The sequence below is a fragment of the Hemitrygon akajei genome, chromosome 20 (assembly GCF_048418815.1).
Source record: "Hemitrygon akajei chromosome 20, sHemAka1.3, whole genome shotgun sequence".
In the NCBI taxonomy this organism is placed as follows: Eukaryota; Metazoa; Chordata; class Chondrichthyes; order Myliobatiformes; family Dasyatidae; genus Hemitrygon; species Hemitrygon akajei.
This window is the reverse complement of record NC_133143.1, coordinates 63,345,866-63,364,374: the sequence shown is the minus strand read 5'-3', so window position 1 is coordinate 63,364,374 and position 18,509 is coordinate 63,345,866. Positions and strand designations below refer to the sequence as shown.

Below are 18,509 nucleotides of genomic sequence, written 5' to 3'. Positions count from 1 at the left end.
AGGGGAAAATTTACAATGACAACTAACCTACTAACTGGTACATCTTTAGACTGTGGGAGGAAACCCACGCAGTCACTGGGAGAATGTACAAACTTCGTACAGAGGCTGCCGGAAATGAACTCCGAACTCCAGCGCCCTGAGCTGTAAAAGTGTCACGCTAACCACTGTTACCATAGCGCCCCTGTCATGTGATTACAAAAAGGACCAAATAAATATGTCTTAATTTATTTACAACAGGCTATTTATTGCAGGCCAACCCAACCTTTTCATTTGGAAAGTCAGTCTGAAACAAAGCCAAGAGAGTACAATGTTCCAGAACAAAAAAAAATCAACAGATGACATTTTATAAAATAATGTATTTTCTGCTTTGCCAGACTTCTAAATGAAGCCAATGTTATCGCAAAACAATAAATATTAAACAAAGGAAAATAGATATGTTTATTGCAAGCTGGCTGGCCACTAACCAAGTTTTATTCACAAAAACGGCATTGTTTCTGCGCAGAAATAACTTACAAAGTTCTCTGTAATGTGAAGTGTTAACTTACCTGCTGGTTAAAAGCCACCTCCACTGTGTCAAACACTGATTGCCCCGTTTGAAGGATGTGGCAGTTCTCTCCCATTGGCTGGCTTTCATGCCATGGCACCAGCTTCCTGTTTGGGGCTCTCTCAAATGGTATAAGAATAGTGCAAGCAGGGCATTGTGTCTCTTTTTCACAAGGAGCCCCCTTCAAACTGAGCTGCAACCGGGGCTGAAGAGCCTTTGGGAAAGTGTGCTGCAGATAGGAGGGCCCAGGGGCACACTTAAATAAGTACCCGTTTGTTGAATGTTTAGTGTCATAGTTGTGTAACGTGGGGATTAACAAAGTACCTGCTCGAGTTAGAAGTGTTATGAATGTTTAGTGTCAGAGTTGTTGTGACAACAAATTCCTCAGATTCATGACTCTCCAGCTATAGAAATTCCTACTCATCTCCGCTCTAAAAGGACACCCCTGGAGAGCATTCTGACAGGCTGCATCACTGTCTGGTATGGGGAGGTGGAGGGCTACTGCACAGGACCAAAAGAAGCAGCAGAGGGTTGAAAATTTACTCGACTCCATCTTGGGCACTAGCCTACAAAGTATCCAGGACATCTTTAGGGAGCGGTGTCTCAGAAAAGCAGCGTCCTTTATTAAGGACCTGCAGCACCCAGGGCATGCCCTTTTCTCACTGTTACCATCAGGTAGGAGGTACAGAAGCCTGAAGGCACACACTCAGCGATTCTTCCCCTCTGCCATCCGATTCCTAAATGGACATTGAACCCGTGAACACTACCTCACTTTTTAAATATATATTATTTCTGTTTTTGCACGATTTTTAATCTATTTAATATACACATACTGTAATAGATTTATTTATTTGTTTATTCTATATTATGTACTGCATTGAACTGCTGCCGCAAAGTTAACAAATTTCACGACACATGCCGGTGATTCTAAACCCGATTCTGAATCCGATTCTGATTCTCCATTCTGAGGCTGTGTCCTCTGGTCTTCGACTCTCTCACACAGGAAATATCCTCCCCACATCCACCCTATCAAGGCCTTTCACCATCCAATTGGTTTCATTTAGGTCAACCCTTATTCTTCTAAATTCCAGTGAATACAGGCCCAAAGCCAGGAAACGCTCTTCATAAAAGCCGTTCAATCCTGGAATCATTTTATTGAACCTCCTTTGAACCCTCTCCAGTTTCAGCACATCCTTTCCAAAATAAGTGGCCCAAAACTGCTCACAAAACTCCAAGTAAGGTCTCGCCGGTGCTTTATAAAGTCTTAACATATAAAGCCATCAATTTCATCATCCAAATCATTGCCATATAACATGAAAAGAATCAGTCCCAACACAGACCCTTGTGGAACACCACTAGTCACTGGCAGCCAACCAGAAAAGGCTCCCTTTATTCCCACTCTTTGCCTTCTGCCAATCAGCCACAGCTTTATCCATGCTACAGTTTTTCCTCTAATATCATGGGCTCATAACTTGTTAAGCAGCCTCATATGTGGCACTTTGTCAAATGGCCTTCTGAAAATCCAAGTACACAACATCAACCAATTCTCTTTTGTCTATCCTGCTTGTGCTTTTTTCAAAGAATTCCAACAGGTTAGTCAGACAAGATTTTCCTTTGAGGAATCCATGCTGACTGCGGCCTATTTTATCATGTGCCTCCAAGTACCCCCAAACCACATCCTTAATAATGAACTCCAACATCTTCCCAACCACTGAGGTCAGACTAACTGGCCCATCATTTTTGCTTTTCTGCCTCTCTCCCTTCTTGACGAGTGGAGTGACATTTGAAATTTTCCAGTGTTCCAGAACCTTTCGAGAATAAAGTAATTTTTGGAAGATCATTTCTACTGGCTCCACAATCTCTTCAGCCACATCTTTCAGAACTCTGGGGGGTACATCATCTGGTCCAGGTGACTTAACTACCTTCAGACCTTTCAAGAAACTTCTCCCTTGTAATGATAACTTCACATACTTCATGACCACTGACAACTGGAACATCCACCATACCGCCAGTGTCTTCCACTGTGAAGGCTGATGCAAAATACTTATGCAGCTCGTCTGCCATTTCCTTGTCCCTATTTCTACTTCTCGAGCATCGTTTTCCAGCAATCTGCTCTCACCTCTCTTTTATACTCTATATATCTGAAGAAATTTTTGGTATCTTCATTAGTATTATTGGCTAGCTTAATTTTGTTTCTCATCTTTATCTTCTTAATTAATTTTTAGTTGTCTTCTGTTGGTATTTAAAAGCTTCCCAATCCTCTAACTTCCCATTAATTTTTACTCTATTATATGCCCTCTCTTTGGCTTTTATTTTGGCTTTGACTCCTCTTGTTAGCCACGGTTGTGTCATCTTGCCTTCAGAATACTTCTTCCTCTTTGGGATGTGTATATTTTGTGCCTTCCAACTGTTTCCAGAAATTCCAGCCATTGCTGCTCTGCTGTCATCCCTACCAGTGTTCTTTTCCACTCAATTATTCTGGCCAACTTCTCTCTCTTGCCTCCATAATTCCCTCTATTCCACTGTAATACTGATACATCTGAGTTTAGCTTCTCCTTCTCAAATTTCAGAATGAATTCAATCATATATGATCACTTGTCCCCTAAGAGTTCTTAAGCTCTCTAATCAATTCTGGTTCATTGCGCAACAGCCAATCCAGAATAGTTGATCCCCAAGTGGGCTCAACCACGAGCTGCTCTAAAAAGCCATCTCATAGGCATTCAGGAAATTTTCCCTCTTGGAATGCAGCACCAACCAGGTTTTCCCAATCTATCAGCATATTGAAATCCGCCATGACTATTGCCTTTTTGACATACATTTTCTATCTCCCATTGTAATTTGTAGGCCACAGCTTTACTACTGTTTGGGTGTCTGAATACAACTCCCATCAGGATCTTTTTACCCTTGCAGTTCCTTGGCTCTATCTACAATGATTCAACACCTTCCAACCTTAGGCCACCTCTTTCTAATGATTTGATTATATATATTTTTTTACCAACAAAGCAATGTCACCCACTCTGCCTTCCTGCCTGTCCTTTCGATGTAAAATGTGTTTGCTTGGAAATTAAGTTCCCGGCTATAATTTTTCAGCCATGATTGAGTGATGCCCACAACATCATACATGCCAATTTGTTTCTGTGATCTACCTTATTCCCTATACTACAGGGCAGAAATGGCTAATACAACAGGGGCATTATTTTAAGGTGATTGGAGGAAAGTATAGGGGGAGATGTCAGAGGCAAGTTCTTTACACAGAGAGTGGTGGGTATGCAGAATGCCCTGTCAGGGGTGTCGGTAGAGGTAGATATATTAGCGGCCTTAACGGACTCTTAGATAAGCACATGGATGATAGAAACATGCAGAGCTATATAGGAGAGAAGGATTAGATTGACCTTAGAGTAGGTTGAAAAGCTGGCACAAAATTGTGGGCCAAAGGTGCTGTACTGCGCTGTAATTTTCCCCGTGTTCTAAATTCTATGTTCTCTAGCTCTGCCTATTCTCCTGCCCACAACACCTACCTGTGCAAACATTCAAGATTCATTTAAGCAACACACACAAAATGCTGGAGGAACTCAGCAGGCCAGGCAGCATCTCTGGAATAAAGTACAATCGTTGTTTTGGCCTGAAACATTGACTGTGCTTTTTTCCATAGATGCTGCCTGGCCTGTTGAGTTCCTCCAGCATTTTGTGTGTGTTGCTCAGATTTCCAGCACCTGCAAATTTTCTCTTGTTTAAGATTAATTTGAGATTCATTTATGGTCAAAGAATGTATAAATTATACAACCTTGAGATTTTCTTGCCCAGAGGTAGCTACAAAGCAAGAAACCCGAAAGAACTCAATTAACGAAAAAAAAGAATAAAAATAAAAATAGAAGACCAACACTCAGTGCTCAAGAAAAAGAAAAAAATTTAAAAATCATGCAAACTTTTGAAGTGAACAATAACAGCATTCCAAACCAAAACAAAGTCCTCAGATCTGATCCCCAGAGTAGTCCAGAGTAAGCCCAAAGCCTCATTTATCACTTTAAACACAAGCGAGGCCACACCTACACTGTTACTGCTTCCCTTTCTATCAGTTCAAGTCCTGGAACACACTTTCTACATGATATACTTGTACTACCATGAATTTAACATACTCTATCCAATGCTCACAATGTCACTTTCTTAACACCTCTGACTTTTGAAGGGCTGATGGTACAATGATATACAAAAAATAAAAATCTCCAATTGCATTCATTAAATATTCCAAGTATATCCTTATAATTAATTTATGTACATACAATCAGTCTATGCATACAAGTTAATCTTATGTATTTATATTTACTGTTTTTATTGCATTCTTTACACTTATTGTGTTTTTCTACGCTGCATTGTAACAATCACTTTTGTGCTGAAAAATGACAATAAGCAACCTTGAATTTTCAATGTTCCCAAAGCTTTATACCATTCTCACATTCCATTATCACAGCAACAACAATCTTTATGATTGGCAGTTTGGACAGCACTTTCTGAAGTAATCACTTACCCTATTTGCCTGTTGGTAGAAGGTGCTTGTGTGATGACGGAATTGGAAGTTGGTGAAGGCATGGCCTGCTGGTTTGCAATCCCGTTGTCGTGGTTTTGCATCCTAGTGGGCGTAAGCTGGTGCGCTACTTGACCGGATATTACCCCTTGTACTGACCCATGCACTGATATATCCTGAAAATAAAGTATACAGTATGTGTTGACTTTATGATGCCCACTGTAAGGAGTTTGTACGTGCTCTCTGTGGCCGCATGGGTTTCCTCTGGGTGCTCTTTTCCTCCCACGGTCCAAAGATGCACCAGTTAAGTAGGTTAATTGGCCATTGTAAATTGTCCTGTGATTAGGCTCGGGTTAAATAGGTAGGTTGCCAGATGGCATATGGCTCTCTGGGCCGGAAAGGCCAATTCATGCTGTATCTCTAAATAAAATAAATAAATAATGGCTCTGTAGTACTGCAGAGATTTTTAAGGTTCTTATCAGCCCATTCAACTCTTACTAACCCATACTTAGTGGAATGTGGGAGGAAACCGGGGCACCCAGGGGAAACACACATGCAAGAGGAGAATGTACCAACTTCTTGTAGACAGCAGCAGGAAATGAGCACCAATTGTAAAGTGTTCAGCTAACTGCTATGCTACTGTGGCACCCCTAACTAAGTCAGCTACATCACTGACAACAGCTTATCCCTTCCCGATAAGCTTAACACATTCTGTGCACATTTTTCCACAGAAGAGAATGGGCACATTGCCGTCCACTCTGACAGTCACCATTATACATTCAGTCTTCTGAAGCGTGAACCCACAGAAAGCTTTGGGAGCAGATGTTGTCCCTGGCTACGTCCTCAGACCCTGTGCAGACCAGCTTGCAAGGATACTTGTGGATATTTTTAACCTCTCCCTGCTTCACGCTCTGGTTCCCTCCTGCTTTAAGAAGGGTACGATCATCTCGGTACCCAAGAAAATCTAACATCTAGCGCTTCGAGAAGCTGTCTGGCATTTTATCACTTAACTGCACTGCTCTCTTTTGGTACCTTTGACACTCTAATCTGCATTGTTATTGTTTTACCTTATTCAATCTCAATGCACTGTGGAATGATTTGATCTGTATAAACAGTACACAAGCTTTTCACTGTATCTTGATACATGTGATAACACTAAACCAATATGCATGCAATACCAATAAAGGTATCCTTAACTCAAAAAAGAGGAAGGACTGCAAGCTTCCTACAAGTTGAACAATATTTCAAGCAGCAGGGAAAAAAGTCAACAATTTAGGTCAAAAACATTTCATCAGAACTGGAAAGTAGAGAAGACCAATGAATTTTAAATAGCAAAGAGAGGGAGGGACAGAGGGAACAGAAAATAACAGTCCAGACAAAATTTAATTTAATTTGTGATTTATTTAGAGATACAGGTCCTTCCAACCCACTGAGCTGCACCACCCAGCAACCCGCCAACTTAACCCTAGTTTAAACACAGGACAATTTACAATGATTAATTAACCTTCTAACCAGTACTTCTTTAGACTGCGGGAGGAAACCAGAGCACCCAGAGGAAACCCACGTGGTCACGGGGAGAACTTTAATACAGATGGCGGCAGAATTAAACTCCAAACTGCAACACCCAGGACTGTAATAGTGCTGTGGTAACCACTACGCTACCATAATGCCCAGGTTATCAAGATAACAGCAGTCAATAAACCAGTGATTAAAGACAAAAGAGGAAATAAGAAAGGAATCAAAACTGAGAAGTTGAGAGAAACTAGCTGGTGGAAAATCTGTGGAGAGAAACTAAATGGCGGAGGAAAAGAGGCTGCTCCTAAAACGTTTCCTATTTTCCAACCTTTCTAAGATGTCTGTCTTGCCAAATCACTTCTGCTATACAGTACATTACAACCATGTTCTCAGTAGATGCCAACTGGGTATTTCGTCTGGTTAGCCTCCAACCTGATGATGAATATAGATTTCTCCTTCTGGTTAAAAAAATTTCCCTCTCCTTTTATTCCCCAGTCTAGCCTCTTACCTATTCTCGCTTGCCTATCACCTCCACCTAGTGCCCCTCCTCCTTCCCGTTCTCCTATGGTCCACTCTCCTCTTCTATCAGATTCCTTCCTCTCCAGCTCTCTACCTTTTCCACCCACCTGGCTCCACTGTCATGAGCCCTGTGGGCCCGTGCACCTGTATTTATTAACAGTTGTCTTATCTAGAGTCATTACGCCCTTGTGATTTCTGTTTAATCTTGTCAAGTTTATTTTGACTGGCATGGGTCATCTCGCAGTGTCGCTCAGTCAAACCACTGATATCCTATGAATAAACCCTTGCTTCTGTCCCTACATGAGAGTCTGTTGTTCCTCCGCACCTTGCTTCAGTTATCCGTCAACGCACACTGTGACATTCACTTATCACCTTCTAGCTAGTCCTCATTTCCCCTCCACCCACCTTTTCATTCTGGTGTCTTCCCTCTTCCCTTCCAGTCCTGAAGAAGGCTCTCAGCCCAAAACACCGACTGTTCGTTCATTTCCATAGGTGCCGCCTGACCTGCTGAGCTCCTCCAGCATTTTGTAAGTGTTGCTTCTTAATCTGATTTTTTCACCGTAAGGCAAAGGTAAGCTTTAGCTGCTCATCTTTACTCAAGCTTTATCCAAGTGCTGCTTTTGGCTTGTTCTACATTTATAAAAATCATCGTGGCGTGGTAACATAGCAGTTAGCGTAACACTTTACAGCACCAGCGACCCGGGTTAATTTCTGTCTGTAAGGAATTTGCATAGTCTCCCTGTGACCGCATGGGTTTCCTCCAGGTGCTTGGTTTCCTCCTGCAGTTCCAAAGACCTGGTTATTAGTTTAATTGGTCACATGGGTGTAATAGGGTGGCACGGGCTCATTGGGTCAAGGCCTGTTATCATGCTGATTCGCTAAGCAAATTATTTAAAAATCATTGCAACAGACACAGTCTCATGCCTGATAGAGAGGATTTCTTTGCATTATAGAACATCCTTCAGGATACTTACTGTTCACTTCATTGTAAAGTGAAAGCTGGAAGATCAATACCTCAGTGAATAACCTGATCTGTTGCATTGTTTACCTTCTCAGGTCGAGTTGCAGATACAATCCGGGACAGAGTAGATATTTGAGCCGTGCTGTCAGTAATTGATGCCTCTTTGCTCGTTACCTCAGCCAGACTAGAAATATTCAACCCCGCCGCAGCCTGCAAAAGAGAAAGAAACTGCGGCTAAATACAGGAGATTCTGCAGATGCTGGAGATCTTGAGCAACACAAACAAAACGCTGAAGGAGCTCAGCAGGTCTGGTAGCATCTGCAAAGGGGAATTATTAGTTAATGTTTCAGGCCGAGACCCTTTATCAGGAACCTTCAAGCTCAAGTTTATTGTCATTCAGCCATACACATGTATACCACCAAATGAGACAATATTCCTGGGTGATGCTTCAATTTGGGGCACGTTTGACTACTTGAAAATCTGAAGAATTAAATTTCTTAAAACTTTGTTTTGTTTATGTTACAACTTTTATTTTAGATTTTGGAATGAAAACCTGATCTTGGCATTGATCAACCTTCAAAATAACATTTATATTTTAAGATGTTATTGCAGAGTTCTCATGGATGAATGTCATTACCACCATACCATCAAAGCACTGATTCTAATTTAAAATAAGATTTCAAAGTCAATCCTGCAAATAAAAACCATGTGCTTTAGTAAATTTGTTTTAATTCATTTTAGGTACATTCAGAATATATTTTTGAGACACATTTTCTTAAGCGTGTCAATATTTACCTTGGCTAAACAACAAAATGTTTGACTACTAATTAGGCTATTGGAATGTTAACCCTTTTTGACAGCACTTGACTCCAGCAAATGAGTTCAGACCAATATTACTAAACAAAACTTAATTTCCCATCAAAATATGCACTGTGATGGTAATGACAAAATACTTCTGATATTGACAAGCATTGGATTTAGTTCATCATTGACTCTGACGAAACATCTGTCCAACTAGAAGAAGCAACAATTAAAAACACATCCTTACAGTCTGCACTATTTATCAAAATTACATAAAAGATCACAGTTTTTAAGGCAGGCAGCTACAGAACTTTGTTAAAAACATCCACGTGAAACACGAACAAAGGCAGCCCAGCAAAACTAGGCATTGTCTAGTCCTGTTTAAAAAAAAAAGTGTTTTCCAAATATCTGCCTAACCCTCCCCAACTCTGGAATAAGCAGCAATTTGAATTTCTAATAGATTATAGAGATCACTATTTTTCAATAGTCCATAAGGAAGAACACTTTTTTAACATTGACAAAACATTTACTCGGCCTTCTGCACACTTCCTTTTATCACTAAGACTTATGAAATATCAAAAGAAATCTCAACAACAAAAAGCAACACTTGAAATTTAAAGCACCGTTTTTTCTCTTACAGTCTCCATTCATGCATATGTGGAGCCTCAGGAAGATGGAGGCCATTCGGTTCTTGTTGCTGGCCTGCTAAGATTCTGGCGGGGTACTCTCTGCTATAAAACTTTGCACTGCCTGTCGTTTCTTATCAGCAGTCCTTTTATTTCTTTCATTATCTCTCCACTGTCGGCTCTTCAGTTTCTGTTCACGCTTTGGTAATTGTGCGATTACATTAAGTTTTCCTGTCTCCCTTCTTCCTTTGCATCTCTCTCTTTCGCTTTCAAGGTATTGCTGATATTTCACTGGGTCTTCTTCAATTGGGTCTCTGACTTTTTTTGATCGATCTGCTGATGACTTTGTGGCCATCTTGATAACTTCACTGCGAGTTGTGTGATGGTGAAGACGTGATAGTAATGACATTTCTCAACTTTTAAAGAAAAAGTTGGTCAAGTCTTGCACACGCTAACTCGACTTGATAGCTGGCTTGTAAATGTAATTTAAATATACAGAAATAATGTGAAGTTATTTATTTCTCAGTTAAAGCACTCATAAAGCAACTCATTCGGTAATGACACGTAATAAGCATATTCTCAGATCAGGAGGAATAAATATTTAAATCACTCACATTTCTGGACATCAAAATGTCAGTCGCTTTGCCATGACAGCCACATGCTCCCCTGTCACTTCCCATTTCCATGGCAACCACATAAGCAGTTGTTTGAAAAAACTTGATTAGTCTCCAAAATGTGTTGCATGTTGATAATGGCAGAAGTGCTGGGGCAGCGATTCTTTGTCAGAAAAAATGTCCAAATTATACTTTTAAAAACCCACATGATTTGACCTGTGTTTTAAAAGTTCTTGTGGGAAAATGCAAACTAAAAGTTTCATGAATTTAATACTTATTACTTTATTTTGAAGATGAAGTTACAGAGTCCACTTAGGGGAGGCCCAAAATAGTGAAATTCTGGGGCATTCAAGTTTTTAACCACTTAAAAATTAAGAAAATATTATTTATGAAGCGTACTGAAAGAAGTTTAGAATTACTATTACCTAACTTTTAAAACCTCAGTACTAGTTTTCATAAAAAAACTATTTTTTTTCTTGAAAATCTACCTCAGGGACGGAAAAGTTACCCTAATTAAAGAATCATCCTCCTCCGGACCAAGGTGCACAGCACAGAACTATAAATCACACACATAATGCATAAAGTTAACAAGAAACAAGGTGCATATACAATACATTTTAAAAAGTATACAGTATAACGCTACTAGAGCTTCATACATGATGAGACCTGGGTGGTGGCAGAGAATTCAGTCGTCTCACGGCCTGGGGGGAAGAAGCTGTTTCCCATTCTAACAGTTCTTGTCCTGATGTTATAGTACTTCCTTCCTGGTGGTAAAATGGGGATCAAAGAGATTGTTGGACGGATGGAAGGATCACTGACAATGCTAATGGCCCTCCTGATAAATATCTCTGATGGGGTTTAAGGAACACTCTGATAATCCTCTCAGCAGTCCTTGCAATCCTTGCGGTCAGTTGCCTGACAATTCCCGCACCAGACGCGATACAGCTAGTCAGAACAGTCCCAATGGTATTCCTGTAAAAATTGGTTAGAGTGGTTGGGTGTGGGGAGGTGAGCATCATGAGCCTCAGTCTCTTCAGGAAATGGAGATACTACTGTGCCTTCTTGACCAAAGAGTTGGTGTTGAGGGGCCGGGTGAGATCATCCATTACGTGCACTCCCAGAAGCCCGGTGCTCCTATCTGTCTCCATAGAGGAGCTGTGTATGGGCAGTGAGATGTGGTCATTCTGCATCTTCCTAGTGTCCACAATCATCGCTTTGGTCATGTCCAAGTTGTGGTCCTCGTACCATTCTACCAGCCCCTCTACCTCCTCTCCGTTAACAAGACCAACCACTGTTGTGTCATCAGCAAACTTGATGATTGGGTTTGAGCTGGATCAAGCAATACATTCATGTTTAAACGGTGTGTAACAGCACAGGCTGAGCATCCTGATGAAGGGTCCACTCTCCCTTGTCAGCACTGTTTGTACTATTTAATTATGAAATTACTTCTTAATTTGATAGTTTACTAGCAAATATAGCTCACGGGACTACGGCAAAAACGATAGTTAAAACATTAACATCCTTGTAATTCAAAATTTTATCATGTGGAAATATAATCCAACTGGTCAGTGTGAGGTGGGAAATTGCACTCTAAATTTTAACATATTCACTAACCCTTTTATTGTCTTCCTCTTCCTGTGCTTTCCGAAATTCCTGCTCCAAAGAACACGCAAGTTCACTAAAGAGCCCAACTTCTTCGCAGTTCTTCAGAAAGCGAGTGGGTGTTGGCGTCTGATCTGTAAAGGAACAAGTTAGATTATTAGTTTTGTTCACGTTAAATAATACAAAATAAAGATTATTTTCTATTGTTTCTATCCTTAACCAATCATTTTCCAGTGTAGATCAGCACACGCAGAATTCTGGAGGAACTGTCTGTCATTTGAAGGCATAAGGTGCGTTTGTCTTCATTTGTAAGGGGATTAAGTTCAAGAGCTACAAATGAATGTTGCAGCTCTATAAAGCACGAGTCAGACCACACTTGAAGTATAGCGTTCAGTTCTGCTCCCCCTCATTTTAGGGAGGAGGTAGAAGCTTTAGCGACGATGCTGAGGAGATGTACCAGGATGCTGCTTGGATTAGAGGACATGTCCTATGAGGATAGGTTGAGTGAGCTAAGTCTTTTTTATTTGGAGAGAAGGAGGATAAGAGACAACTTGATAGAAGGGTATATTATAATAAGAGGCATGGATAGAATGGACAGCCAACAATTTTTGTTCCTGGGTGGAGATGGCTAATATGAGGGGCGTAACTTTAAGGTGTTAGGAGGAAAGTAGGGGGGGAGGAGTTCAGAGGCCCGTTTTCTACACAGTGTGGTGGGTGAATGGAATGTGCCACCAGGGGTGGTGGTAGAGGCAGATACATCGGGGACATTTAAAGGAATTTTAGACAGGCACATGGATGATAGAAAAATGGAGGCCTATGTGGGAGGGAAGGGACAGATTGATTCTGGAGTAGTTTAAAAGCTTTGTGGGCTGAAGGGCCTGTAGTGTACTGTACTGTTCCTTGTTCGATTAACTCAGCAAGTCAGGCAGCACTTTGTGTGTGTTCCAGATTTCTGGCATCTGCTGCCTCCCTTGTGTCTCAAACATAGATCAGAGTCACAACCGAAAACTTTTCCTCAGTCTTCAAGCGTCACAACTGTAAGCTTTCCTTGCTCTTCAAGCCTGTCCATTCAAAATGATCAAAAGTTAATTTTCCAATTAAATTATAGCATTCCAAATCAAAAAGACAGGCAAAAGTCTGGGAACATAACTACTGCTCTAATGAAGGTTTTGTCTAATTTGCTGGACGGGCTGCTGAAGATAAAGTGGCAAGATTCTGATCTCAATGTTGACAAGCTAATTAAGTCTGAGCCTTATACAGTTCCACTGCAGGCACCTCCTACAATAAGCAGTCCGATATCCACAGCTGAGGTTTATAAATTCCTCGCAAGTACCTTCACATGAGGGAAGTTGGAACAGTCCCTGACAATGAAACTTCTAAAGAAAATCATTTGACACCTGGCTAAACCCTGCACTCTGGCTGAATTAGCTGTCAAAACTTCAGATTGTCAGTACAGTTAGGAAAAGAAAATAATTCTCACAAGAGCAAACACGAGGAAATCTGCAGATGCTGGAAATTCAAACAACAACACACAGCAAACCAGGCCAGGCAGCATCTATAGGGAGAAGCGCTGTCGATCTCAGTTTCGGGCTGAGATCCTTCGTCAGGACTAACCGAAAGGAAAGATAGTAAGAGATTTGAAAGTAGTGGGGGGAGGGGGAAATGCGAAATGATAGGAGAAGACCGGAGGGGGTGGGATGAAGCTAAGAGCTGGAAAGGTGATTGGCGAAAGTGATGCAGAGCTGGAGAAGGGAAAGGATCATGGGACAGGAGGCCTCAGGAGAAAGAAAGGAGGGGGGGAGCACCAGAGGGAGATGGAGAACAGGCAAACAACTAAATATGTCAGGGATGGGGTAAGAAGGGGAGGAGGGGCATTAACGGAAGTTAGAGAAGTCAATGTTCATGCCATCAGGTTGGAGGCTACCCAGCCAGTATATAAGGTGTTGTTCCTCCAACCTGAGTTTGGATTCATTTGGACAATAGAGGAGGCCATGGGTAGACATATCAGAATGGGAATGGGACGTGGAATTAAAATATGTGGCCACTGGGAGATCCTGCTTTCTCTGGCGGACCGAGCATAGGTGTTCAGCGAAACAGTCTCCCAGTCTGCGTCGGGTCTCACCAATATATAAAAGGCCACACCGGGAGCACCGGACGCAGTATACCACACCAGCCGACTCACAGGTGAAGTGTCGCCTCACCTGGAAGGACTGTCTGGGGCCCTGAATGGTGGTGAGGGAGGAAGTGTAAGGGCAGGTGTAGCACTTGTTCCATTTACAAGGATAAGTGCCAGGAGGGAGATTGGTGGGAAGGGATGGGGGGGACGAGTGGACAAGGGAGTCGCGTAGGGAGCGATCCCTGTGAAAAGCAGAAAGGGGGGGAGGGAAAAATGGGTTTGGTAGTGGGATCCCGTTGGAGGTAGCGGAAGTTACGGAGAATTATACGTTGGACCTGGAGGCTGGTGGGGTGGTAGGTAAGGACAAGGGGGACCTTATCCCGAGTGGGGTGGTGGGTGGATGGGGTGAGGGAAGATGAGCGGGAAATGGGAGAGATGCGTTTGAGAGCAGAGTTGATGGTGGACGAAGGGAAGCCCTTTTGTTTAAAAACCCTAACCCTAACCCTAACCCTCCCGTCCCATGATCCTTTCCCTTCTCCAGCTCTGTATCACTTTTGCCAATCGCCTTTCCAGCTCTTAGCTTCATCCCACCCCCTCCGGTCTTCTCCTATCATTTCGCATTTCCCCCTCCCCCCACTACTTTCAAATCTCTTACTATCTTTCCTTTCGGTTAGTCCTGACGAAGGGTCTCGGCCCAAAACGTCGACAGCGCTTCTCCCTATAGATGCTGCCTGGCCTGCTGTGTTCCACCAGCATTTTGTGTGTGTAATTCTCACAAGCATACTCTGCTCCCCCCATCCTGCACCAGCAAACATCCCAACATCCTTCATGGAAATATTGGAACCAAAATGTAAATTAAGTTACCAACACAATATTTTCCCCATTTCTGTCCATTCTAAACCTGGACAACATGACATTCCAGTACACTCATCAAATTTACATGATTAAAAATCCAAAAGTATTAACAAATATTAGTACTAACAAGCTGGTTGAACAAACTAGGGCTTTTCTTTTTGGAGCGAAAGAAGATGAACAGCGATGATAGAGGAGTACGAGATGGTAAGAAGCATAGATCAACTGGACAGTCAGCGACTTTTTCCCAGGATGGAAATTTCTAACACAAGGGAGCATAATTTTAAGGCGATTGGAGGAGCTTATGGGAGTATGTCAGAGGTAAGTTTTTTTACACAGAGAGTACTGGATGTGTGAAATGCCCTGCCATAGGTGGTGTAAAGGCAGATACATTAGGGGCATTTAAGAAACTTAGAGAGGCACATGGATGACAGAAAAATAGATAGGTAGGTACTTTATTGAGTGAAGAGGAAATTACAGTGTCACAGTAACATCACAAGTGCACAGATAAACAAATATTAGAAGTAAGAAAAAATTAAAAAAACAAGTTACCTTAAAAATAAGATGTACAAGATATACAAGTTCACACTGATAAGATGGTAACGCAAGAACTGCCGTAATATTATACATTAATGGGTGCACATTTACACTGTCTAGATAAGAAGTGATGGTAGTATTGCACAGTATTGCACAGGGTGTCCGCAACAGCAGGATGTGGTAAACAGAGCTAAACAGAGCTTAAACTGAGCTGTGGTAAACAGAGGCTAATAACAGTCTAAAAGGAGGGGATCATCATTTCCCCAGCTACAGACTGACTCATTTTAGAGACCAACGGCCAAGGGTAAGAATGACCTCATATAGCGCTCTTTGGAGCTTCACAATTGTCTTAATCTATTTCTAAAAGTGCTCCTCCGTTCAGCCAAGGTGGCATGCAGAGGGTGAGAAACATTGTCCAGAATTGTCAGGATATTCTGGAGGGTCCTTTGATCTGCCACAGACTCCAGAGTGTCTAGTTTGACTCCTATAACAGAGCCATCCTTTCTAATCAGTTTAAGAGCCTGTTGACATCACCCGTATTGATACCATTGCCCCAGCACACCACCGCATAGAAGATTGTACTGGTGGCAACAGACTGGTAGAATATGTGAAGGTGAAGCCTACATACTCCAAAGGACCTCAGTCTCCTCACGAAGTAGGGGCGACTTTGGCCCTTCTTGTTCACAGCCTCTATTTTATTGCTCCACTCAAGTCTGTCATCCAGGTGCACCCCCAGGTACTCGTAGGTCCTCACCATCAATAGTAACAGGGAGCAGTGCAGGCTTGGTATTTCTAAAGTCCATCACCATCTCCTTTGTCTTACTGATGTTGAGCTGCTGTTGATTCAGCTTGCACAATTCAACAAGGTCCTCCTCCAGGGCCCTGTCCTCCCTTTATACACCCAACTATTGCTGAATCATCAGAGAATTTCTGCAGGTGACACGACTCAGTGTTGTATCTGAAGTCGGAGGTATATAGGGTAAACAGGGAGGGAGCCAATACAGTCTCCTGTGGACCCCAGTGCCGCTTATCGCCATGTCTGACACACAGCTCTGAAGCTGCACAAACTGTGGTCTGCCAGTCAGGTAGTCCATTATCCAGGATACAGTGGAAGTGCCAGCCTGCTTTGAACAGAGATTTTCCTCAGCAATCAGGGCTGGACGGTATCGAAGGCTCTTGTGAAATCAAGAAAGCACGATCCTCACAGTGTTGTCCTGCTTATCCAGATGGGAGTAGGCTCTGTACTGCAGGTAGATTTCAGCACTGTCGACTCCAGTGTGTTCCTGGTAGGCAAACTGCAGGGGATCGAGGGCTGATCTGACCAGGGACCAGAGATGAACGAGGACCAGCCTCTCTAGGGTCTTCATGATGTGTGAGGTCAGGGCCAGTGGACAGTGGTCATTCAAGACTTTCATGACCCTCCTTGGGTATTGGGACCACACATGATGTGTTCCACACAATCCACAAAAATGAAGGGCTCTGTAGGAGGGAAGGGTTAGATTGATCTTAGAGTAGGTTAAAAGGACAGCACAACATTGTGGGCTGAATGGCCTTTACTGTGTTGTTATGTTCTATGAAGTTGCCCATCTTCTGCAGAATGAAGTCCAAGATTGTTACTGCAGGACTCCATCTGATAGATCGGTGGGTGTCCTCTTACCAAACCTGACTTGATAGGCTCTGTGGCTAGCCATATCTGTGGCGGTCTGCGAGTCCACAAGTCCACTGGAGTGTTTGGATACCCGATGTCTGCGAGTCTGTCAGCCAACTGGAGGCTGGAGACTGGGGGGCAGCCTATCCTGGGGTTGGAGGCTTGTCTGTGTGTGAGTGGGTGGTTGGGAGGGAGAAACAAATTGCCCTGATGTGTGGTGAAAGACATTTAAGACACTCATAGATAGGCATATGGATAATAGAAAAGTGGAGGGTCAGATACATCTTGTAGTCGGTTAAAAGGACAGCATGACATCACGTGCCAGAGAACCTGTACTGTGCTGTACTGTTCCACCATTCCACTGAGGATGATTTATCATCCCTCTCAACTCCAATCTGCTGCATTCTCCCTGTAACTATTGACTCCCTTACTAATAAAGTATCTATTAACCACTGCTTGAAATATACCCAATAACTTGGCCTCCCTAGCTGTGCAATGAATTCCACCTTCTGGTTAAATAAATTCCTCATCTCTCTTCTAAAGGGATGTCCTATTCTGGGAATGTGTCCTCTGGTCCTAGGCTCTCCCGCTATTGGAAACATCCTCTCCACATCCACACTGTCAAGGCCTTTCAATATTTTGATAGGTTTCAATGAGCTCCCCCCATTTTCTTATAAACTCCACCAGTACAGACATCAAACACCCCTCAAATGTTAACCCTTGCATTCCCAGGATAATTCTTGTAAACCTCCTCTGGATCTCAGCACATCCTTTCTTAGATATGGGCTTTGAGGTAATCTACAGATGTAAATAAAAAACTTACGTTCCAATTTTAGACCCAGCTGCACTAAATTAGTCAGAGATGAGTATTATTCTTCAAGCTTTGAGCAATTGCTGTTCCACGCTATTTGTGAGGTTCCCCTGTTTTAGCTTGCGCAGCGCATGGATAATTGAGGTTGTGGTTCTGTTGCTTTTCAAAACAGTTCAAAACCGTGTAATTTTCGAGCCCATCGACATGAAGTGAAATTACTTCCTGGAATTACACAGAAGGTTTTTCACTTCAATCTGCCTCCTCCCCCCCCCCCTCCCTCACCCACCTTCCTCCTCACTGGGTCTCAGCTGTCACCTGCCAGATTGTACTCCTTCCACTCTCCACATCTTGTTATTCTGACTTCTTCCACCTTCCATTCCAGCCTCTTCCCAAAACGTCAGTTGTTTATTCCCCTTCATAGACGCTGCCTGACCTGCTGAGCTCCTCCAGCATTTTGTGCGTGTTGCTTTGGATTTCCATCATCTGCAGAATCTCTCGTGTTTCTGAGGAGTTTTATTTTATTTGTTTTACATATTTTATCATTATTCTACTATTGAATGAACAGTATGTGTTCTGTAAGTGTAGACTTTAGCAAAGATTTTAAACCATACATGTTCTGGATCAAAACGGCTTTGCTCTTTTACCAGTCTGTAATTCTGATTGAGGGGTAGCGTTCTCTTACCTGATAAAATGTTGTCTGTTTTTATTGCTGGGAACTTCAAAGTCATTTCATGTTTATGGCTATGAATCATGAGGTGGTCCTCCGTTGGAAACCTCTGCAAGAGAAACAAACATTATGTGATTTCACTGCTGTAAAGTGGAGAAAGATCCCAGGCAATTC

General features: G+C 42.4%; 1 protein-coding gene across 7 annotated transcripts in view; it reads right to left on the bottom strand.

The window, feature by feature from the left end:
* creb5b (cAMP responsive element binding protein 5b) overlaps nucleotides 1–18,509 on the bottom strand; it is a 327,968-nt gene that overhangs the window by 254,720 nt on the left and 54,739 nt on the right. For all 7 annotated transcript variants that reach the window (XR_012095754.1, XM_073024470.1, XM_073024472.1 and 4 more), the window contains 4 exons: nucleotides 18,351–18,444; nucleotides 11,717–11,838; nucleotides 8,149–8,271; nucleotides 5,070–5,242 (listed from right to left, as the gene is read on the bottom strand). Coding sequence is in view for 6 of the 7 variants with exons in the window: in XM_073024470.1 (XP_072880571.1) it covers nucleotides 5,070–5,242; nucleotides 8,149–8,271; nucleotides 11,717–11,838; nucleotides 18,351–18,444 (512 nt within the window). In the remaining variant the exon portion in view is untranslated. The remainder of the gene's footprint in view (nucleotides 1–5,069; nucleotides 5,243–8,148; nucleotides 8,272–11,716; nucleotides 11,839–18,350; nucleotides 18,445–18,509) is intronic.